The 23,109-nt window shown below is 34.5% G+C and overlaps 2 protein-coding genes across 2 annotated transcripts in view; one reads left to right on the forward strand and one right to left on the reverse strand.

The window, feature by feature from the left end:
- Positions 1 to 760: 760 nt before the first annotated feature.
- Positions 761 to 16,045, reverse strand: LOC127855121 (co-chaperone protein daf-41-like). Its single transcript, XM_052390507.1, has 8 exons — positions 15,897 to 16,045; positions 13,633 to 13,752; positions 12,128 to 12,197; positions 9,997 to 10,098; positions 8,573 to 8,659; positions 3,841 to 3,891; positions 3,000 to 3,030; positions 761 to 1,658 (listed from the first exon to the last, which is right to left on the reverse strand). Exons 1-8 carry the CDS (start codon positions 15,911 to 15,913, stop codon positions 1,639 to 1,641), a joined length of 498 nt encoding a protein of 165 aa, XP_052246467.1. The 5' UTR covers positions 15,914 to 16,045; the 3' UTR covers positions 761 to 1,638.
- A 3,516-nt stretch (positions 16,046 to 19,561) lies between these two features.
- LOC127855114 (nostrin-like) overlaps positions 19,562 to 23,109 on the forward strand; it is a 66,028-nt gene continuing 62,480 nt past the window's right edge. Inside the window, exon 1 of the mRNA XM_052390489.1 lies at positions 19,562 to 19,708. Coding sequence (XP_052246449.1) covers positions 19,643 to 19,708 — 66 coding nt within the window. The 5' untranslated portion in view covers positions 19,562 to 19,642. The remainder of the gene's footprint in view (positions 19,709 to 23,109) is intronic.

A 23,109-nucleotide genomic window follows, 5' to 3' on the forward strand; every position in this document is an offset into this window, starting at 1 on the left:
TGGTGAACAAATGATTTTAAAATCTCACAATGAACGACAAAGTTATGGCCCGGTCATGCTCATTTATGGCCTTTTTTACCTTTGAAGTCAGTGTGACCTTGACCATTGAATATTGACATAATTCTTTCGCGCGACACACCTTCCAATGATGAGGAACAAATGTGCCAAATGATTTGAAAATCCCACAATGAACGACATAGTAAGTTATGGCCCAGACAAGATTTCGGGACAGAGCGACCTACAGACAGACTGACAAAGTGACTCCTATATAGCCCCCATTACCAATGGTAATGTTGGTATAAAAATAATCACACAAAGCATTTGACGGCCCCCCCAAAAAACACAATGTTTTCAGAGTTGCTTTAGTAAATATGTTTGATGAAGTTAAGTTAAAGCCCATCAACTGTTTCAGAGAAGCTATTTAAGTTAATTTGTTTATCAATGTCTGGTAACAAGCCATCATCAATTTCAGAGTTGTTTAATAAAATTGTTGATAAAACAAGGGGCAGTGACTAACCTGGAGCCTACTTTGTTAAACAGTCAACACATTTAAATTGCAATGCAATATCTATAAAATATTGTTAATTCCTTATCATCTTCCACATGCCCTATATTGTAGGAACACATTCAGCATAAATCTCTATTTGGACAGAACTTAAGTTTCAGTCTAAACTTAGACTTGTCTTAAGATCGTTGATAAGCCCAAATTAGCGCAAGTTGTAGCACTTTTAAGACTTAAAGCTAAAAACAAACGCCAGTGTAAAAATCACAAACATTTAATTTTTTTCATTGATTTGTGAACATATTACAGAAAAGCCTGCACTTGGTTTACAGACATAGACATACATTACCTTTAAATTAAATTGACCACAGCTTCTACAATTACGGTAGCAACTTTCTATGTGTTATCAAGGTTTGTCAGTACACTTCAAGGGATAGGAAAGTGGTATTTAACACTTGTCATCTCAGTTATAAATATAAACTAAAGGCATCCACTTTTGGAATCTAGATACAGACAACATTTGGAATAGATTCAGTAAAAAACAAACACGAGATGGATATAAAACAATGAGAGACTTGAATGTTAAAACAAATGAGCAATGAATCCTGATTTAGATTGCAAATACATACTGAGTCCCGTTGTTCCAAGTAATATCCATGTGACAAGCAGTTCAACATATAAATCATGGTAGACATCAACATTTGACTTAAATCATCATTCTTATTAAGAACAAAATTGCATTTACTTAAAAAAACAAACAACTCTAAATCCACAATATATCACTCATGGATCGTTCTTCAACCAACAACCCAATGCATAACACAATGGCATTTCACATAAAGGACATCTTAATAAATTTAAGATATTAAATTAAATCACTTAAAAAATATTAGCACACTTTTCAATGGGATTATCAATTTAACGGACCTGACAATTGGAAATAAACACAATCACTTCGATCTGAAAATTGAACAAACTTATGTATTTGTATGACAAGTTCTCAACTAGTATTTTTGTTAAAATGGCTGCCTTAGTAACTGCTTCCATAGTGACACATGTTGGTTGCTAGGGGACAAGATTCTTCCTGCATGGAAACTGCTGGTGAGTAAGCTTGTGTCCAGAACATGGAACTGCTTCTATTCCAAGTCAGGCAAGTCTGCAATTTCAAGTTCCCATTTAAATTATATGCCTAGTTTTGAGGAAACTGGGCTAAATGCATTTGTATGTGGACTGTACAGCTTATCTGGGACAACACTATGCACATGCATTTAGCCCATTTTTCAAGAACAATATTCATTAAAAAATATGATTGCCTACTACATGTACATCGCAAATGGTTGTCAGTACCGGACCAACCATTTTTATATTATAAGTAAAAAATATATATTTCTGAACAAGGGCTGTTTGTAAAACATGCATGCCCCACCTATGGGCTGTCAGTTGTAGTGGCAGCCATTGTGTGAATGTGTTTTTGTCACTGTGACCTTGACCTTTGACCTAGTTACCTGAAAATCAATAGGGGTCATCTGCCAGTCATGATCAATGTACCTATAAAGTTTCATGATCCTAGGCCTAATTATTCTTGAGTTATCATCCTTTTTACTATTTCGAGTCACTGTGACCTTGACCTAGTGACCTGAAAATCAATAGGGGTCATCTGCCAGCCATTATCAATGTACCCATGAAGTTTCATGATCCTAGGCATAAACATTCTTGAATCATCATCCTGAAACCATTTTACTGTTTCGAGTCGCTGTGACCTTGACCTTTGGCCTAGTGACCTTAAAATCAATAGGGGTCATCTGCCAGTCATGATCAATGTTCCTATCAAGTTTCATGATCCTAGGCATAAGCTTTCTTGAGTTATCATCCGGAAACCATTTATCTGTTTCGAGTCACTGTGACCTTGACCTTTGACCTAATGACCTGAAAATTAATAGGGGTCATCTGCCAGTCATGATCAATGTACATATGAAGTTTCATGGTCCTAGGCGTAAGCATTCTTGAGTTATCATCCGGAAACCATTTAACTATTTCGAGTCACTGTGACCTTGACCTTTGACCTAGTGACCTGAAAATCAATAGGGGTCATCTGCCAGTCATGATCAATGTACCTATGAAGTTTCATGATCCTAGGCCTAAGCGTTCTTGAGTTATCATCCGGAAACCATCTGGTGGACGGACCAACACATGTGCAAAACAATATACCCCCTCTTCTTCGAAGGGGGCATAAATATTGTATACTGGTAAGCAGCTTTTGGGGCAAGATAGTGCAATTACTGAACTGTTTTTAATTGTATTAAACATGCACTTATTTAGGATATCTAAATAAAATATGGGTCACGGCAGCATACAATTATTAGAAATTCCATGATGTTTGTTATAAACACTTTGAGATGAATGAAGATTCAACTTCTATACATGTAGCATTCAAAATATATAGAAACATAAAACATTTGGACGTTAATCAATACGAGTCACTGATAAATTACATTACCTTCATCATCACTGTCTTCTTCATCGTCAGGCTAAAAAAGATAAATGTATCAATAATAAAAACTTTCAATGTTAATACCTAAACAAATTTGATACTTTAATATTTCGGGAAAATCTAAGTATATTGGAAATATTATTAAGATTTATCTTCATCAATGTTTGAAATAAGAAAAACAACAGCCAAGTGTTATTAAATATGTCCTGCATATTTACAAGAAATACTGAATATTTGAAGCCTATTGTACATAAAAATCTAAGAATCTTTAAACATACCCCTATGGAATGACCAAATACTCATAAAGACAAAAGTTTGCTTAACCTATTATCAAGATTCATCACTGAAGATAAAGAATCATTTATTAATATGGCACAAAAATGGTTCCCATTTCATTAACAAATATATAAGCTTTTCAGAAGGCTTGGACTTTTTTTTGGTAAAAATCCTTTTTTCCTACTGTTTGAATTATTGTGACAGTAATTTACCCACAGTGTATTATTAAGAGGGCTTTTTTCCTATAGTGGCATAGTCCTTTATTTATTGAGCCGTGTTCTGGTAAAACTGGGCTTAATGCATGTGCGTTAAGGGTCATCTCAGATTTGCCTGTGTAGTCCGCGCAGGCAAAATCGCAGACCATACTTTCCGCCTTTATTTAATTTTTCATCTTAAGGAAGTCTCTTGACTAAACCCTAGTTGAAGCAAAAGGTGTTGTCCCTAATTAGCCTGTGTGGACTGCAATAAGTCCAGTTTTCCCAAAACGAAGCTCAAATTGTCCTTAGTTTAAGTCTATATCAATTAAACCTTTTTAAAACATGATAAATTTGTAATTGAGCTTGCTACATACCAAGTTCATGCCAGGCCCTGCACCGGTCATGCCTCCCATGTTCTGCATCATCTGAATATCACATCACATGGTAAGAGAATGAAATAATCAATCACATAACAAGGTAAAACAAGAAACCGTCGGAAACGGGTGATGCTCCCCAAAGTTGTTTTTTTGTCACAATATTGCAATATATATTCAGATAAAAGGAAACAGTAGTTGGGGGGGGGGGGACAAGATTTTTTTTTGAGAAAATTTCAAAGGGCCATAACTTCGTTAAAAATCATCCGACCAGAATCGGCTGATAATATGCACATCTCTTGGTAGTGAAGCTTCCCATAAAGTTTCATTGAATTCCGGTCATTAGTTGCTGAGAAATAGCCCAGACAAAAGTTGTGCACGGATGGACAGACAGACGCACACACGGACAGACGAAGCGGAGACTATATGCTACCCCCAAAATATATTTTGGGGGAGCATAATAAACAAGAGATGTGTTCGTCAGAAACACAATGCACCCTATTGCGCCGCTTTAAAATAAATTATTATTATTTATTGTTTTACCTTTGACCTTGAACAATGACCTTGACCTTGAACTTCCACCACTCAAATTGTGCAGCTTCATGAGATACACATGCATGCCAAATATCAAGTTGCTATCTTCAATATTGCAAGTTATGGCCAACGTTAACAAGTGTTTTTCTTCATTCAGAATCAGGTCTGGTAACTGGACCCATTCCCAATGGAAAAAAGTATATTTTTTTCCCAAATGGGAGCTAAAAATTCCCAATGGAACCAAAAAAAACAAACTATTTTTGTTTATATCAATATTTTGTTCATCTCCCATCCATATAAGATTAACCTAAGTAAATATAATACTGGACACACTTGTATCCTCACACACTTGTATCCTCAATTTTGAAGCATTTGTTAGCAAAACAACAACAACACTAATTTCCCAATTTTAGTCAAAACGCCGCAAATTTTCCCAATCCAAAGGGACCCAAAATGGTGGAAAAAAACACTGGTTAAAGTGTTTTTTCAGACAGACGGACAGACTGACATACAGACAGACGGTTCAACTGCTATATGCCACCCTACCTGGGGCATAAAAATTTATCAAGTAATAATAACGTTTTGTCACTTTCTATTGGATGATAAACAATAAGAATACGAGGATAATTATCACATGATCTGACAATCATTTGAATTAAAACTAAATTTTACTAGACTTTAATCATAGGCATTTATTTTTTAAGTATTAAATGGGTTATTTTCTGACTCACTAAGATAAATGGACAATTATTTCTTAAATAAAGATTTGTTATGCATGCTCAATCATTTCCTTGATTCAAATCACCAGGATCATTTTCTGTGACGATGAATCACTTTGAATATGAATGTCTTTTAGAGATCAGTTTAGGCAGTTTGAAAATAGCCAATCTTGTTGATCACAAGTGCCAAAAGTTGAGTTTCATTTAAGTTTGTCATTTGTTCCTTTCTCAAACAAATCAGCTGCGAAATGAAACAAGAGCTGTCACCATAGGATGACTTATGCCCCCTATAAACGCTTGATAGAAGTTATGAGCTTTTTTCTAAACCTAAACACAGATTTCGAAACCTAAATGCGGACCCTAAGTTCAAGGTCAAGGTCACAGGGGTCAAAATTTTTGTGCGTATAGAAAGGCCTTGTCCATATACACATGCATACCAAATATGAAGGTTATATCTCAAGGGACAAAGAAGTTATGAGCATTTTTCGAAACCTAAACGCATATTTAGAAACCTAAACGCGGACCCTAAGTTCAAGGTCAAGGTCACAGGGGTCAAATTTTTGTGCCTATGGAAAGGCCTTGTCCATATACACATGCATAACAAAAATGAAGGTTATATCTCAAGAGAGATAGAAGTTATGAGCATTTTTCGAAACCTAAACACATATTTAGAAACCTCAATGCGGACCCTAAGTTCAAGGTCAAGGTCACAGGGGTAAAAAAATTTGTGCGTATGGAAAGGCCTTGTTCATATTCACATGCATAACAAATATGAAGGTTATATCTCAAGGGACATAGAAGTTCTTCGAAAGGGGGCATAAAAATGAGTCTTATGCCATATGTCGCTATCTTAGCTCATGATCAGCCTGCAGTCAGTCACACAGTCTGGCCAGGAGCTACTCCGTCGGCTGATGTGACCACAAAGCCTTGCGTAACTTGACAGCGGACAGGGTAAATAATGACCAGACTACACTATGGTTCAAGCTGGTGGTGCATGGCTAAATACATGTGTAATAACTGTTGCCCTAGATGAGCCTGTGCAGAAACCTAAACGCAAAGTGTGACGGATGGTCCAATCACTATATGCCCTCTTTCGGGGGCATAAAAATCAAATACCGTAAAAATGCAGTCATAGGTCTACCCGTTCATAAGTCGGGGGTATAAAAATGTGACATTTTGTGTATGTTCACTTCATAAGTCGGGTAAAAAATACAGACAATGGGAAAATCTGCGTCAATAAAATTGCAAACCCATCAAATTTATTTCCGATTTTGTGACATAACTATATTGATCAACATGTTTATTACGGTATTTTACCATGCATAGCGCGCAGTTTTTTATCTTCAAATTTCAAAATAAAAATTTAGTGCGCGTAATACATTGACACAACGCTTTCCTGGTTGCTAAATTGCAAAAAATCCATTTCGTAATCGTAAATCTTCACAATTGCCGCCATTTTTGTTATTGCAAAAAACTACACCCTATAATGTTATAGACTGAAGGGGCTGTTGTCGAAACAACAAATAGCGGGAAAGGTTAGGAATGAACGGGGTAGTAATAGTTTTGATGAAAAAAATGTCTTTGTTGGTGTTTTCACATTTCTTCATTGATTGTTCATAAAAAAAAATTGAGGTATATCGATCCCCGTGCGTCGCGGTATTGTTTGTTAAAGTTTTTGTTGTCATGCAAACTCGTTGATTTCATCGCAAAACGTCTTATTTGAACGGACGCTAATTATTTCAATCATATTTCTCAACTTCGCTTTTGCTTTATTTTAATTATTTAATCCAAAGTTTAATGTTAGCAATTCCGAAAGTTTGCACTCTATGTGAATTGACAGTTTGACGTCATCAAAGGAAAGCCGCTTCCTGTCTGAAGCAATAAAGCGACAAGTTTCTCGTCGACAAAATTGGCTTCCTTTGTCTAGCAATCAACATGCAGAACCAATCGTGTGTTTGTTCCTCAATGGCAATTGTCCAATTAAATAATAGCACGTGCAAAGCTCCGCCTTCGAACCTTTTGCAGAGAACGGAGGTGGAGTTTAACAGTTAATTGAGCAAGTGTTTTCCGTAAGTTGAGTTCCGATTTGCCGAAATTACTCGGCCCTAAGCATTGAAACGACGAATACATTTATCAATGATTTTCCGATCTCTGCATTTATATGCTACTGTGCGAGTATACTACGTAGGTTACAAACCAACAATAGAGATAAAGACTCGTTTTATTTTCTTTAAATAGAGACAAACAAATGATATTTGTCTAATGGCTTTATGCCGATAACGCCAACTGTATGGAATTGAGCGTTCGGGTGTATTGTTTGTCTTACTATAAATACTAATCAACTAGACGCAGTGAATGCGCGAAATACCGGGTCAAACTGGATTTAATGGGAAGCATCTTTAAATGGGGAAATATTTAAGTCGATGAAAAATAAAATGGGATCCACAGACGATTTGCGTAAAATTGGACATTGCGATGTTGCGGGTCTGCAGAAGAAGATGTCATACGATGTTGTGAGTGGCAGGTAATGAAAATGTTACACTGTTCAAATGTGAGGAATAGGTAATAGTGGTTTGAATTAATGCGCAGGGGTCTTGAAAAAACGGATTAAATGATTGCGCAATATAAGAATGGGGGCCATTTTCGGCCAAATTTTCAGGTTTTTGGTCTTGAATTCTTTCTTTTCTCTCCATTTTGGCTTTAAAAAATCGCATGCGCGTTATACATGGTAGCGCGCTATACATGGTAAAATACGGTATATTAAACAAACCCGATATTATAGTAATTAAAAATAGTTTTACCTTGCAATTTGATAATTAGTAATAATCCAACAACACACTGCGCCATAATTTACGATATATGTGTTTAGAAATTTTGTAAACACAAGCCTCGGCGATTGTAAGAAACTGTACATGAAGTTTGTAAATCGGAACTTATCGGTATTTCTCGGAAATTCATAGATAATTGTATTCGTCGTTTTAATGCTCAGGCCGAGTTATTACTGCAAATTGGAACACAACTTGCGTAAAACACTTGCTCAATTAACCATTAAACTCCACCTACGTTTCTCTGCAAAAGATTCGAAAGGCGGAGCTATGCACGTGCTATTATTTAATTGGACGATTTCCATTAATGAACAAACATACGATTGGTTCAGCATATTGATTGCTAGAAAAAGTAAGCCAATTTTGTCGGTGAGAAATTTGTCGCTTTATGGCTTTAGACAGGAAGCGGCTTTCCTTTGATGACATCAAACTGTCAATTCACACAGAGTGCAAATTTTACTACCTCTTTGTTTGTTCCCTTGGATTTGTTTAAAGTTTTGGTTAAAGTTTTGGGACACACACATACAATGACAGACAGACAGGCCAAAAACAATATACCCCCGATCTTTTGATCCGGGGCATAAAAAATCTCGACTTATGACTGCAATTTAACGGTAAATGGGCCAACAAAAAATCGCTGCTGGTAGTGTTTACCTCAGCCAGGTCCATGTTCTTGTCCATCTCATCATCGGACTCATCCTCGTCCTTCCACTTGCTGAAATCTGTTTTTAACCAGAATGCCTGCAATAAGAAATCATTCTATGGCAAAACCTATTTATTTGAGCTTGAATGTATGGAAAGCCGAAAGCTTATTAAAATGCTCTTCCACTTGAGTTTGTTTCATGGGAAGAACCAGTTCTTGGTGTCTTTGAGGGGGGTCGAAAAGAAAGATCCCACAATGGGGATCAAACACACCACCTCCTGGTCGCTAGACAGACACCATATTCATTATGTGAAACTGCTCAGTTCAAACTAAAATCATAGAGCCTAGCAAAAAGGGGGTTTAATGCATGTGCGTAGTGTCGACCGATATTAGCCTGTGCAGTCCTCACAGGCTTATCAGGGACGACACTTTCCGCCTTAACTTGATATTTGCAAAGAAGAGACTTTCTACACACGTAAAATTTCATAAAAGCTTAAAGTGTCGTCCCTGATTAGCCTGTGGACACTGCACAGGCTAATCAGGGACGATACTTCACACACATGCATTAAACCCAATTTTCACAGAGCGGGTTCATATTTAATCTGAGATTCAACCAACAGACTCAAAACAAAATGCTAGGTTCTCACAGTCGGACCAAGGAGTCTGAAAGTTGTTATTCTTAGTCACATATTTGGATGTTGATATTAGTTAAAATATTTGAGCTTTAATGTCAATACTGGGCATAATTATTCTTATGCTTATTTTTAAGTTACCGGCTCTGTGCTTAGATTCTCGCATCTTTAAAAAGTAGCGAGCTCATTAGTTGCTGCCTAAAGGAAGAGGTTAGCTTTTTGATGTAACTTAAGATTTGCCACAGGGCTTCCATCAAGAGTTTAAGACACTTACTACAGTAATTATATTAAACGCCTTGGTTGATTTATTTCTTCAGTTTCAAATGACCATGGGGCATGTTGTTATTGCATTAGCTTAATCACAAATAACCTTAATTTTATTGGATGTCTTTGTTTTTAAAGACTTGCAAAATGTCATATTCAACAGGATTTCAGTAATTATCATGACATTCAGTTAATCCCCTCAAACTTGCTCTTGTTAAGCTGCTTCACGAGAAGTAGTGTTCATACATTAACTACATACTACTCTGGAAAAACAAAAAACATATATTTAGAAATAATGATTTCCTTGACAACTGTTAGAACCACATACACTAAATATAAGAGCTATGCAAATCATAAAAATACATTGAAATGGAAGACAATACTTTTTCAGAACAAATGTACCCAGGATTGTTTTCAGGAGTGTGTTTATATTGTATTTGATTGTATTTAATTTCCATATGAATATTCAGTAACATGCACTAATTTCTAGGACCATTCTTGTAAGATACTGCAGTTTTCTTCCAGCTTCCAGTACTTGCCTTTTTGTGGTCCTTTAATAATTGAGGCCAGTAGGTTCCCGAAGGTTCCTTCTTCTTTATCACAAACGCAACATTTCTGGCTTTGACTCCATACTTGGATTCCTGCCAATATATAATCAGGGGTGTCAATTGGCCCAAATTTGAAATCCGGAAAATTAAGCTGTAGGATAAAGGGAAGAGAGGGCCCAACCCCCCGAGCCCTAGCTTATTGTTCTTTTTTTATAGTCTTTCTAGGTGCAATTTCTGGTGAGTACAATGCGAAATATTATAAGCCAAACCATCCGTAACACCGCAGATGATGTCATTCTAAACAAATGATATTAAGAACTTCGAAATGTAATAAACAAACCAGCGTATCCGAAAACGACTGTCCGAAAACATGTCGCGATACATCATTTGCAAATGAAATTAAATATGCATATCGTTTGACTGCAGAAAATGAAAACCAGTAACCAGTAACCTAGCAAATACGCAGTCAATATATAATTTGATTAACATATTGTTTTAAAATATGATATTGCAGTGCTTTACTTTGCCAGTGCCTGCTCATGTCAGTGCCAGCCGCTTACCAATCAGAAATCAATAAATAAAATCGGTACCATGCGCAAATGTCCGGAATGCCGACGATGCTATAACAATATTCGTTCTGAAATGATCCCGCACTAAAAGAATTTTGTCCCTAACCCCACCGCCTTAAACAAACTCATCGGATTTACATTCACCTCAAAATCAACCCTGGACGGCTCAAATCCGGATTTCCGGAATAATCCGGAAAATTGACACCCCTGATAATATTATCGAGAAATTATTGGAAAATCTAGCTAATACTTCGAACAGGGATCATATTTTCCCGCAACATCCATCGGTCCAGATATAAATGGGGAAAAGTATCCGAAAATGTATATCCGAAATCATGACAAATTACGTTAAAATATATATACCATTGGTTTTGCCATTCAAGGTGGTATAATACATGTACAAGTAAAATTCCATTAGGCATTTTTTTTAACGGAACGAGTTTTCTCAACTGGTTTTATCATTTGGTATTTCATTGTTGTTCGTGTGCTGTTTTATCAGACTTTTTTCATCGTTGTCAATATTATTAATCTGTGTAAGTCTATACCGATGTTTTAAATTGTTGTCGACTCGATAATAGGTTACAAACATGCAGTGAACCAAACAAATGTCTGTGCGTAGGTTGGCTACTGACAACAACAAACCAAATAATTAAGAAATAATTTGTTGTCAAATTACCCACGGCCAATAGTTTAGATGCGTAGGGCACGGTGTATATTGATTGTAATCTAGAGTTCATGCGTAGGGATTTAATCACGAGAGCGAAGCATTTGAAACCACGCATCAAATTTTCCGGTCTTAGTTATTCAACAACAAAGTATATAGTACACGAATTATTTCGATTCTAACACGGTTTTACTTAAGATTTATTCAATGTATATTATTTTTCTTGTGTACTATTTTATGTGAAGTTCTGCCCATAAAAATAACTTTCGGCTGTTCTGTCAATCAGATCCGCGACTTTCATTCATAATTATATTAACGGATTATTACGCTGGTGGAAAATGTATCGGCATGTTTTGTTAAGTTACAGCGCGTGCATTCAGACGCGTCTTTTCGGATTCGTCTTTAATCCGCTGTTCACAAGTTTTTTATTCTTGGCCTGACGTGCAATAAACCGGTCCTGACCGGTTTAGAGACTGCAGCAAATGGTTTATCACACCTTATAGAGATAAGAATGTCATTAGGGTGTGTTAGCATGTACACAGTGTAATCGATTTCATGACATGGGAATTTTAATAGCAAACAGAATCGGACCGACTGTTTGGGATTTTCAATCGGTCTTTCATGACCCCAATCGGTCTAGGACCGACAAAACCGAAAAAATATGATCCCTGACTTAGAAGGATTTGTCTTTTGGACATTATTCTATATTTCTATAATCCTTGAAAGGCTATCATACTCAATGATGAGGAACATGTTTCATTAAAATTACCAAGTCTTTTGAGAATATGACGGGAAAAATATATCTGTTTTAAGCTATAGACCTTGTTCTTACTGTTAAATAGTTCCTCTACAAAGGTCATTAAAAAACTTTTACTACACTTCAAAGTACCTGTGGATTTACTTCCTTGAAGAATTCAATTGTAATTTCATACAGTTCTTTATTTGTTCCTCCTTTACCACTGAAAATAGACATGGTTCAACACAATAACACTTTACCACTTAGATACGTATTTTCACCCATTTGTAGTCCCTCAGAAAAATATATTTCATTTAAGACCTTTCTTACAAGATTCAAGCTTTTAAAGCTTCATCTTCAAACCTTAGATACTGAAAAGCAGCAAACAGCAGAAAACCTGAACAGATTGCAAGTTACTCGCAGGCTGTTCTGGTTTTATGTTGTTTGCACACAGCCATGTTCACTTTGCTTCTAAGTGAGAAAGGATTAATATCATACAATGTGATAATAGTAATAAAATTTATGCCTTTATGAAATATCTAATAAGATTGGTTTTTATAATTATTAACATAAACAATTTACATTTACATTAAACAAATACACTTCAACACCGTTATTTCGAAGTCGATGGGACCGTTAAAAAAACTTAGGATTAGCGATAATTCGAAATAGACATTTAACAGACGACTTCTTTGATTCTGTAATAATAAAACGTTGTGGAATTCACATGGTTCCGTTACACGCTACTATTAATAATTGTTTTACTTAAAAACATAAACTAGTCAGATGGCAATAGATTTCTACTTGTAACAAACGAAGGAATAAAATGATTCTTGTTCTTCTTTTTATGATTTCTTTAAGTTCAGAACATATTAAATATAATGAATATGCACTTATTATCAGAACATATAAAATATAATGAATAGCACAAATTATCAGACTATATTAAATATAACGCATAGCACAAATTGTCATACATGTAAATACAGATGAATACATTTTCAGAAATGTATTAACATTTTTTGAAAATAAGACGCGATGTCTCTCTGAACACTGGACTTAGCAGCACTAAACTGGACGCGTGTAACATATTTCTCCAATGTGTCAAGGACATTGAAGCACTCACTTCCGCCCATGTTTGCTCGCAGAAGGTAGAGTTTATATAAGATGAATTTCATTGGACCACATTTACTCTGACACGTTTATTTGTTACTAAAGAATAAGAAACTACATAAATAATAATTATCGGCTTTTGACGACATAATAAAATCAACGTCTTAGCGCAGACGACAAAGGAGTAATTATCAGCTTTTGACGCGCCACGCCCAGATGACAAAGGTGTGAAATTTTGCTAAGCGTTTTGCAGCTTTGACTTCGGATTAAAGATTGATGATCAGGTGCGAATTATATTGTCGGTACAGACAGAATCACTTAGAATTAACGATTTTTACCGTTTAACGATGTTTGGATTAACAATGAAATTTTACATTAAACAAAGAAGAACCAAATTCGGGACAAGAAAAATACTTCAAAATAATGGTGACTTCGGATTATCGGTGTTCGAAATAACGGTGTTGAAGTGTAAATTAACGTTGAATGATACTCTAAACAATTTAAAACAAATATTTGTAGTTTTATTATAAAATACTTATACATACCTAAATTTGAGTTTTTGTTCTGTTAATTCGATGGCTGGATTTTTACAATCTTCTAGACATATAGTCAAGTACACCACATCATTTCTCTGTGCCCATGTCACATTTGGTATTTTGGCGTGTCTAAATAGTAGAAATAAACAAAAACTGGAACAATAGTAATTTCAATTAAAAACCACGGATTTACAAATGTATTATGATTATTTTTTTAAACTGTGTTAACAACATTTTGTTTTCTTCATATTCTACAGCTATTCTGTAATTGAAAGATATTAATCATAATAGTAAGATAACAATTAGAGGATTTTCCTCCTTTTGGGGAAAGGGAGAGTATTCAGACTAGTATTATCTAGTATTATAGGTAGTTGCCATAATTTAACTCTCAGCTTTATAACCTTAAGGATTGCTGAGAGTTGCAATACCCGTCTTTTGTCCAAAGGTGCAAAATTTGATCACCACTTCAAAGGCTTACGAACACTGATACTGCAAAAACTTGTTAATGTTTACCTGTCTAAAGCACAAACCAGGGTTTTTTTTCCACTTTTTGGGAAGATAGCCCATGGCTTTGGAATTGGGAATTTTATCGGCATTTTCATGAAATTGGGAAAATAAATTCATTAGCCTTTTTTTCCACACGAAAAGTCCACTGATTAGGGAAGTACTAAATTTTATATAACTCTTAAAAATCATTCAAATTAAAAGAAAAAAATCATATAGTACTTTGTTAGATGTAATTGAATTACAATTGAGATAAAATACACATAAGACTTCTTTCTAAAAAAAAAAAAATTTTTTGCCACATTTTGGGAAAAAAGTATACTTTTTGGGATTGGGAACATAGCCGAATTTCGGCTATAAAATCGGGCCAAAAAAAACCCTGCAAACTCATGCAAATCATACCATTAAGCAAGAAATAATGGCTTTTTATTTTCTATCATTTTTTTGTACGCTCTATCCACCATATCGGGAAGTTGTTGTAATGTTGCTGACTAAAAGAGTGGCTTTTGGTTAGGTCGCAGCACACCAATCTTTTGCATATCGAGATATTTGATGTAACCAAAGTCTATATTGATGTAGCTGAAATAATTCGCGTTCAGAATAAATCTGAACGCTGAAACTCCGGTCTGCAAAAACCATAACGAAAAATAAATACAATACTATTATATCAATATGCTTAAAATTGCAAAATAACATTACCAACTCATAAAGTTTTAGTTAATCAGTCCATTTTTACCTCAAATAGCGTCGATTTGAAGTTAAAAGGCATAATTTGTTTCAGTTAAACTTCTGCTTAAATCGCAATACAATCACTGACCTCTCGCCATGTTATGAAATATTTAAATATCAACCAATCAGAAGAAGGCATTACAGTGTAATAGGCTGCGTTATCGATTAAAATCTACCTGCCGTATACAGCGGGCACAGCGATTGGAATTGAAAATGTGAGTAGTGTATTGATTTAAATTGGTCAGGCGTGCAAAATTGAAAGAATCATTACATAATTCTTACCGAACATTATTGAGAAATGAATTATCTACACAGGTATGTAAACATTATTGCAATCCGTTGATATTAACTGTCTGATATCGGGGCTTGAATGTTGCGCACCAAATTCATTGCGCATCAATATAGACAAAGAAGGAAAACTCTCGCTATTAAAAAGATAGAGTGGACTATTGACGCCAAGAGTCTGCCAAAGCAAAAATCATCAAAAGACTCGATAGGCGGCAATTTATATTGACTAATATTGATGTAAATCAGATGTTGAATATTTACACTGTCCCATAGTTCAAAATGTCAGCAAGAATAGTGTGTTGAGACATCATTGTGTTTTTAAGGTTGCATGCAAAGGATAACGTTGGTAGGCTGCCATTCAGGAAAATTTAATGTGTTTTTGAAGTTTATTCATTGCTTTACTTAATCGGTATAAACCAACGCCGTCTGTTTAGTGATGCGCACGGAATCTGTGCTCAGGACTTCTATTGTGTTTATGAAGGGGTGCATATTGAATAGTATTATAGGACGACCATGGAGGTTACATGTACGAAACTGGATAGACACAAAGCATGCTAAGTCACTACTAAGTGTTGGAATTTTCTGGAAGGTAGGGTTTGTAACTTTGTATCTTGCATCAGGAAAAAAAAATTGACCCGAAATTTAACCAACCGCAAATAATGTTAAGGACAAATACGTTTAGCAAAAGTTAAACCGAAATGTATATGTTGTTCAAAACAAAGTATAAATTTAAAATCGAAACTGAAGCTTACTCAGTGTGGTCAGCCATTTTGTTTGATCATCCACCATGTGTGGACCGGCAGACGCTTGTTTGTGCACAATGATTATGATATGAATTCTTTTCGAGCTTCTGATTGATTGAATAACCAGTCAATGCACGAAGTGTGAACAAATACCGAAATGACGTACGAAGTACAAATGTATCACTCTCTTACACTGCGGTTCATTACATTCACATGTATGTTGAGGCATCAACGACAACTCTGCTAGGAGAATGGCGAAGTATTTGCATATATCGATAGACGTTTTCAATTTGATCTCGTGCGAATATTTTTTTACATACCTCTGGTATATAATAGAAGAATTTCAAACCGGAACAGAAAATAATAAAAATATAAGATAATACTTAGTGAAAAACACTATTTACAATTAAAGGGCCTTTTTATCAAAACCGGTACCACGTATACTCACAGTACCGGCCCTCCTCATTGAATCGTGACTCAAACGATTCGACTTGAAAAAATACACCCAAGAAGTGCAGAACAGTTGATGTTTTTAAAAGTTGTAATGTATTTACTGCGAATTAATTACAATTACGATGAATTTTAATATTTCCAGTTTCGTTTGAAGGTATGGATCGATTTGTCATTGTCGGCTCGCGTACTACTTATATGTACCCTGAGAACTCTTAGAAGGAGCTATGTCTAGCCAGTATTTTTGTTAAAATACTGCCGAGTTTAATGCAGTTTTTGTTGTCAATGTCCAGAATATACAATTAACCACATATTTACATATAAAATATGTATGTTTTAAATCTTTTCACTTCAAATGTTTATATGTATTCACTAAGAGATCCGATATTACGGATACTGAAAAAAAACCTCATCAATAATATAAAAATAAAAATAATCATAAAAAGGGTTAATTTAGTAACAAAACACTGTAGAAAACTGTTATTAAATGAACTATTTAAGGAAAAAAACACTCTAGTATTTGTAAACAATTGAAAGGTTTGCCGTTTTATGTTTAAACCCGGGTTCGAAGAGATAATCATAATATTCAAAAAGCCTCAAACACGATTTATCAAATCAAATAAATTTTATTTTGAGTCGGCAAGACATATAACAAGTAACATAAGCTGCAAAGCTTTTGAACCAACTAAACACCAAATGTAAACAGTAAAACATGAGCAAATTTAAACAGCTAAAAGAAAAGCCATATACATGATTAAGGGTGAAACACAGATTAGGACAATAATAACATGCAGCATTGAACTAAATTTGACAATATTTGACTTTTCTGCTGGTATTGCACATGTGGGGGCGGAGAAAGACTGTCATGCATATGGGGCTAACTGTATTATCAAAACAATACTGCACAAAAAGCTGGACCAGCAGCAGAGTCAGTGTATGACATAATATTATTTCACTAGAATACAAAAACATATCAAAAATCATATCAAAGCATAAATAAAATAGAAAAAATAGGAGGCAATTAAAAACTGTGTAGGAAGCTGCTGCTCTAGACCTGCAAGCAGGTCTAAAAACTGTAATAAGACGGCAACGTAAGAAACTGAATCGAAAAAGAAACACAAAAGTGCGACAGATAAAAAAAGTGCTAAAGACGAATATCACCTCGAATCAGATTCGAGATGAACTGATCAGCAGCTTTCTCACAACAAAAAACAGAATAAAAGCATGAAACAAACTATAGGCAAGCAACAAAATAGAAGCAAGAAAAACAAGATGCAAACTAAACTAGAAGCAAGTACAGGCAATCAAAATAAAATACTTAATAATACATAAGCATAGCAAAGACAGCAAAAGCAACTAATCACAGTGTGGAATGCGGCTCCAGAAAAAATTGTTCCTAAGTAACTTAATTTACAGGCAGAACATTTACATGCTTTGCCATTCCAGTGCATCATAAAGCTTTTTAATTGGTTAAAGTTACTAGATTTTTTGTAGCTTTCTGGTAAGGCATTCCATAGAGCTGGAGCCGCATGCCGGAAACTATTTATACCATACTTAGTAGTCTTGACTTGGGGAATCTCAAGAAAATTTGTATATCTGAAATGATAACGAGATTCACGTTTGATAACCAGGTCATTTAGAACGGGTGGAGATATACGATGCTGTCCGGTAATCTTGCGCAGTTAAGGATCAATGTTTAAAAACATGTTCTTTTATAAATTGGCAACATAATATCTAAATTTATTATAAAAATAATAAGTTCATGTGCTTATTAACACAAAAATATCTGATTAATTCAGTGAAGAACTGTCCGATTTGATTTCAAAACAAACATGACTCACCTCATTTTCAAACTATCACAGTGTCCGGTAATCTTGCGCACTTTGTATAATGACCTCGTTTAGGCAAAATTTCCAAAATTGTAGACATATGGTGTCCAATTATTGACAAAAAACATTCCAGAAAAATATTTTAAAAATTAGTTTGTAAAACCATTGAAATTAAATGTGGATTTCTAGTGCAGTTTTTGTTCACTTCAAATCAATAAATAATATAGTCACTAATAATAGTGTACAATTAATAAAAAAAGTACCGGTATGCGTGAAAAAAATGCATTACAGGTTTGATACCTCGATCATGCTTCCATAGTTTACAGAAAATATCAAAACTAGGCCATTGCGCATTCAGAGATCATACCAAATTGGTTTGACAGAATGGCGGGAAATGATGACTATGTCGTCTGATGCGATATATTTTCATGGCAAAAATACTATAACTGATCGGATATTGTGCAATAGAATGCTAAATTACACGTTGGATTTATGAATTCTTAATTTAAAGTATGAAAACGCTAAAGACTGCAGGGAATTTGTGATTCATTTTGAATTTTTCGTAAGAAGGCCTGTGTTTACGATGTATAGGGATGGCGCAACCGGTGTTTAAATGTAATGATCGAATTTAATTTTGCATGGAATACGTAACTTTTAAATCCGTTAATTCTTTAAAATGTGAAATTCCATCTTTCATCACTAAAGAAAACCATTCGTCGTCTGCGAGATTCGCAAATGCGAAGTGCGCAGGATTACCGGACGCGCAAGATTACCGGACTTAACTGTACTATTTATAATTTTGATGTTTCAAGGGCCATAACTCTGGTTCTTTTAATGAATAGGACTAGGACTTATAATTTGATAGTTCTGATTGAATATTATACGAGAAACAAAATTATATTAATATATTTACTTCTTGGTGATTACCAGTCTAATAATCATAGTAATTGTCTTATTCACTGTCATTACTTTGGTCGTATGCATTTTATATACTCTTGCAGTTTTCAGTACTCATTTGTTATTTATAAAATTGTTTTTTTTCCAAGATGTGAACAGTTCCATAATGTCTTTATAATGTGCGTGAATTTTAATTTATCATTTAAATGATCTTTGTATTTTTTGCTGAAAATACTTTTACAAACATCTATTAAAAAGATTTATAGATCTTTGGTAATTATTACTCCAGAGAAAATATTTCTATGAAATACTGAGTTTTACTCAGAAGTAAAATTAAATGAATGTTTTCCATATATAGATTGTAGTGAACCCCACAAAGTCACCCTGTATCCTGCACCCTGATTAGGGGTCTATGGTGGTTGTCGATAAGCGTCTTTAGATACCAAATGACCTGTGACTATATCCGGTAATTGCATACGCTTTATCCGGAAATGTTTGTACAACATCCTTGTTGTGAAGCGTATAAACTTCCCTATCAAACAAATGTTCATGTAAACAAATTAATTATCATGTAAAGTCATGTCCTACTACACAATACACGACACAATGACGAGTTCCACAAATATATTCCGTGATAGTTTTGGGGTAAGTAGTTTCAATCCGTTTAGGGTTTAAATCGCTATTAATTTAGTCAATTAGTGTATCCAACAGTGTCATTTTTATATTCTTCAATTTTGTGGAGGTTGAACTAATTTCTCTTTTAAAAATAATTAAATTATGTCCATTCTATGCATATCGTCGATCAATGTAAGCCCAAACTCACTTAAGTAATTATTGATTCTCACAAAGACCAACCTTAGATATATTAAACAGCGATTTTTTATTGTCCAATTAGGAAAAGTACCGTACCAGTCCAATTGGGAAAAATTGAGTTGTGAAAACCTGAAAACTGGGAAATTGGTGTATTTGATTTTATGCTCCCAAATACTTTAAAATGGATTCTCAGTGTTTTCAAGCTGACAATATTATATTTATATAGGTTCAAACCATAGAGCTGCACAGGGAAACTAACAAAATGTTGCATTTTCAAAAAAATTTTTTTTTTATTTTTTTTACCTTAAATTGGGAATTTTTTGGCCAGCAATTGGGAAATTTGTAGGTTTTTTTTGCAATTGGGAAAGTGCCGTTTACCGGTACTATATAAGGAAGGAATAAAATCACTGTTAAATATAGTAAAGGTAACAGGGATTTTAAGTTGAGTCCATTTAACATCTTGTTGCCTGGATGAAAGCTGACTCTAAACTCTCTGGTTTGCCCGGCATTGTACATAAAACTTGCAGTTACTGTACCAAAGCACACTTTGTTTTATAACATCACTTAAATCAAAACTAGTTGTTTCAAGATCACAAGTTAAGGCCAAAGGTCAAATATAAGAAAATCTGCCTTTAAAAGGCAGATACATTCGCACAGTTTGGAGTCCTCTACAGTAGATGTACTTAAGGCATTGAAAAGTATCTCGTTGAAGTGAAGTTGAAGGCTTAAAGGGTCTTATTCCAAAAAAAATTATATTACATTTGTTCTGCAAGAAACTCAATTTGACCTGCTTTTCTAAATTTGTTAAGGTCAAATAGAAATTCCAATTTTGTAAACAATCAATAGCAAAAGAAAAAAGTGCCATGACATTGAACGTAACATAACATGATTTACTGAATATTTTAAGGTCTGTAAGCTGACTACCCATTTCATCTTTCGAGTCCAGTGTGAATATCCACATACATGTATGAATTCATGTCAATTGTACACGTGTTTGTGCCACAGTCTAAGCCATTAATCACAAGCGCCACTTCTGTTTTTGTGATGTATTGAAAAATGTGCCAATGCTACTTCCGAGGTGGTGCTAAGGACGGGATGTTTTTAATGTCACGGATATTTCTACAGAGTAAGTAGGTTTTATATGTTTTGTTCAACATATTCCGCAATATTTAAAAAATAGGTTCATGTAGTGCGATTCAGCAAAGATTTATTCATCCACATATGTACAGAAACATATAACCCAATTCGAAACGTTTTCACCATTATAAGTTGTGTCATGGTTTAGTTTTAAACAGAAAATCAATGTATTTTGTCTGTGTGACGAGCTCATTTTTTACCCAATGAAATTGCATACAAATCAAACTATTGCTTTGAACATATATATGTTGTTCCATGCACACAAACATTGACTTGACTTCTTGTCGATCTAATAGATAATTTGGTATTGATCCAAAAGAGATGGAGCCAATGCCAAGGATGTGGCACTAATGACAGGAGGTGGCGCCAATGCACATTTTCAGCTAATTTAATTTTCATTGTTAGCCATACACTTTTTGTGTTGTATTCACGGTTGAGTGTTCAAAGTTTTTTTCTTAATTCGATCATATTGAAATGTAATAAAAAAGTAAAGCCTACATAGTTATGAAGAAACATGTGTTGAAAAGTGATTTTGAAGATTTCTGTCTTTGAATGTACTTGTACTTTAAATCTGGATAGAAACTCAAGTATAATAAAAAAAGGTTCACCATTAAAGCCAGAGTCCGCTAATCAAGGACAACACTTTCCACCTAAACTAGATTTTTGCTATGAAGAGACTTTCTTTAAAAAGAAAATATCATAAAAGCAGAAAGTGTCCACACAGGCTAATCTGGGACGAGACTTTACGCACTTGCATTAAACTTTTAATGTGTGAGCACTTACTTGTATAGATTGGAAATCAGGTGGCTTCTATGTCAGAGCAATAGTGGCACTGTTCAGTATTTCCTCAGGGTCACAAAAAGGAAGAAGTGAAAAAAATCCATCAGTTTTGTTTTCATGTTATGATATTTTTGTTATAGTAAGTTTTCTTTGTTATTGATTTTTGTAGAGCTATTGAATTATGTAACTTGAAAGAATTTCTTCAGGTCAACCAAAAAATCAAAAAAGAAAAGTGTTTGATTGATCTGTTCTTTAAATTCTGTTTGGTATGAAAACTTTGCAGCAGGTCTGAATTTTCTTTAAGTCCTAACAAATATGTGGCTGATAACTTCTGAGATTGGTGAAGACTGTTATACATTTATTTATGTAATTAGCCAAATAATACTTAATTAAAAGAAATAGATGGATAATTGTTTCCATTTATTATGGAAATTTATGCATTGACATAGATAAACTGGAATGCTTTTGTAGCACTTTTTTTGTTTATTTGGAAAATCTGTGTATTACTTATTAGACTTAATTAAAAGCCCATTAAAACTCAAATAAAAAAATATTTCTAAAAATAAAGTTAACACATAAAATATCAATGTTAAAGCAAAAGCCAAAATTTCAACGCTAGCTGTGGTATTGTTACATAGATGTAACGCAATACAAAATGCTCGTTTTTATTTTTGTGTCACTCCGACGCTGCCTGAAGCCAGTCTCGCGTTCACTCGTAAATGTTCGCATATAGTGAAGGGAAACTAACATGGAATATATTATTGCACAAAAAATAAAAGCCAGCATTTTGTATTTTGTTAAAGTTATGTTACCATACCACATCGAGTGTTGAAATTTTGGGTATTGCTATAAGGAACACTGATTTTTATGGGTAAACTTTATTATGCCCCCCTTCGAAGAAGAGGGGGTATATTGTTTTGCACGTGTCGGTCGGTACGTCCGTCCGTCCACCGAATGGTTTGCGGATGATAACAGGGGTTCCACTGGCCCAAAAAAGTTGTCGCCACTTTTTCGCGGCGCGAAGCTGTCAGTTATTCCGACCTTATTAATTATTACAATCGTCTAAGAAACCTTACAACATCAATGTCATTGACTATATTATTACTTTTAAAAGTATGTAAATACATAAATAATAATAAGTAACTTCATAAGTCTTAATAAGCTTTATTTATACATAAAAACATTGGTTTGCACATGATAAGCAATCACATATAACCAAACTTATCTAATAATGTTAACATCAATGGAACAGTATGCTGCATACATTTTTTATAAAAATTTATTTAAACATACAATCACACAAATGTACATCATCT

Source organism: Dreissena polymorpha, chromosome 13 (assembly GCF_020536995.1).
Source record: "Dreissena polymorpha isolate Duluth1 chromosome 13, UMN_Dpol_1.0, whole genome shotgun sequence".
Taxonomy (NCBI): Eukaryota; Metazoa; Mollusca; class Bivalvia; order Myida; family Dreissenidae; genus Dreissena; species Dreissena polymorpha.

Bases quoted from the DNA above. Each gene is read 5' to 3' on its own strand.
- LOC127855121 (XM_052390507.1), bottom strand. The intron at 12,198-13,632 runs GTATGTATAAGT...GTCTATTTTCAG, and splicing joins GAACAAAAACTCAAATTTAG to TGGTAAAGGAGGAACAAATA. The intron at 8,660-9,996 runs GCAAGTACTGGA...TTCTTATTGCAG, and splicing joins TATTAAAGGACCACAAAAAG to GCATTCTGGTTAAAAACAGA.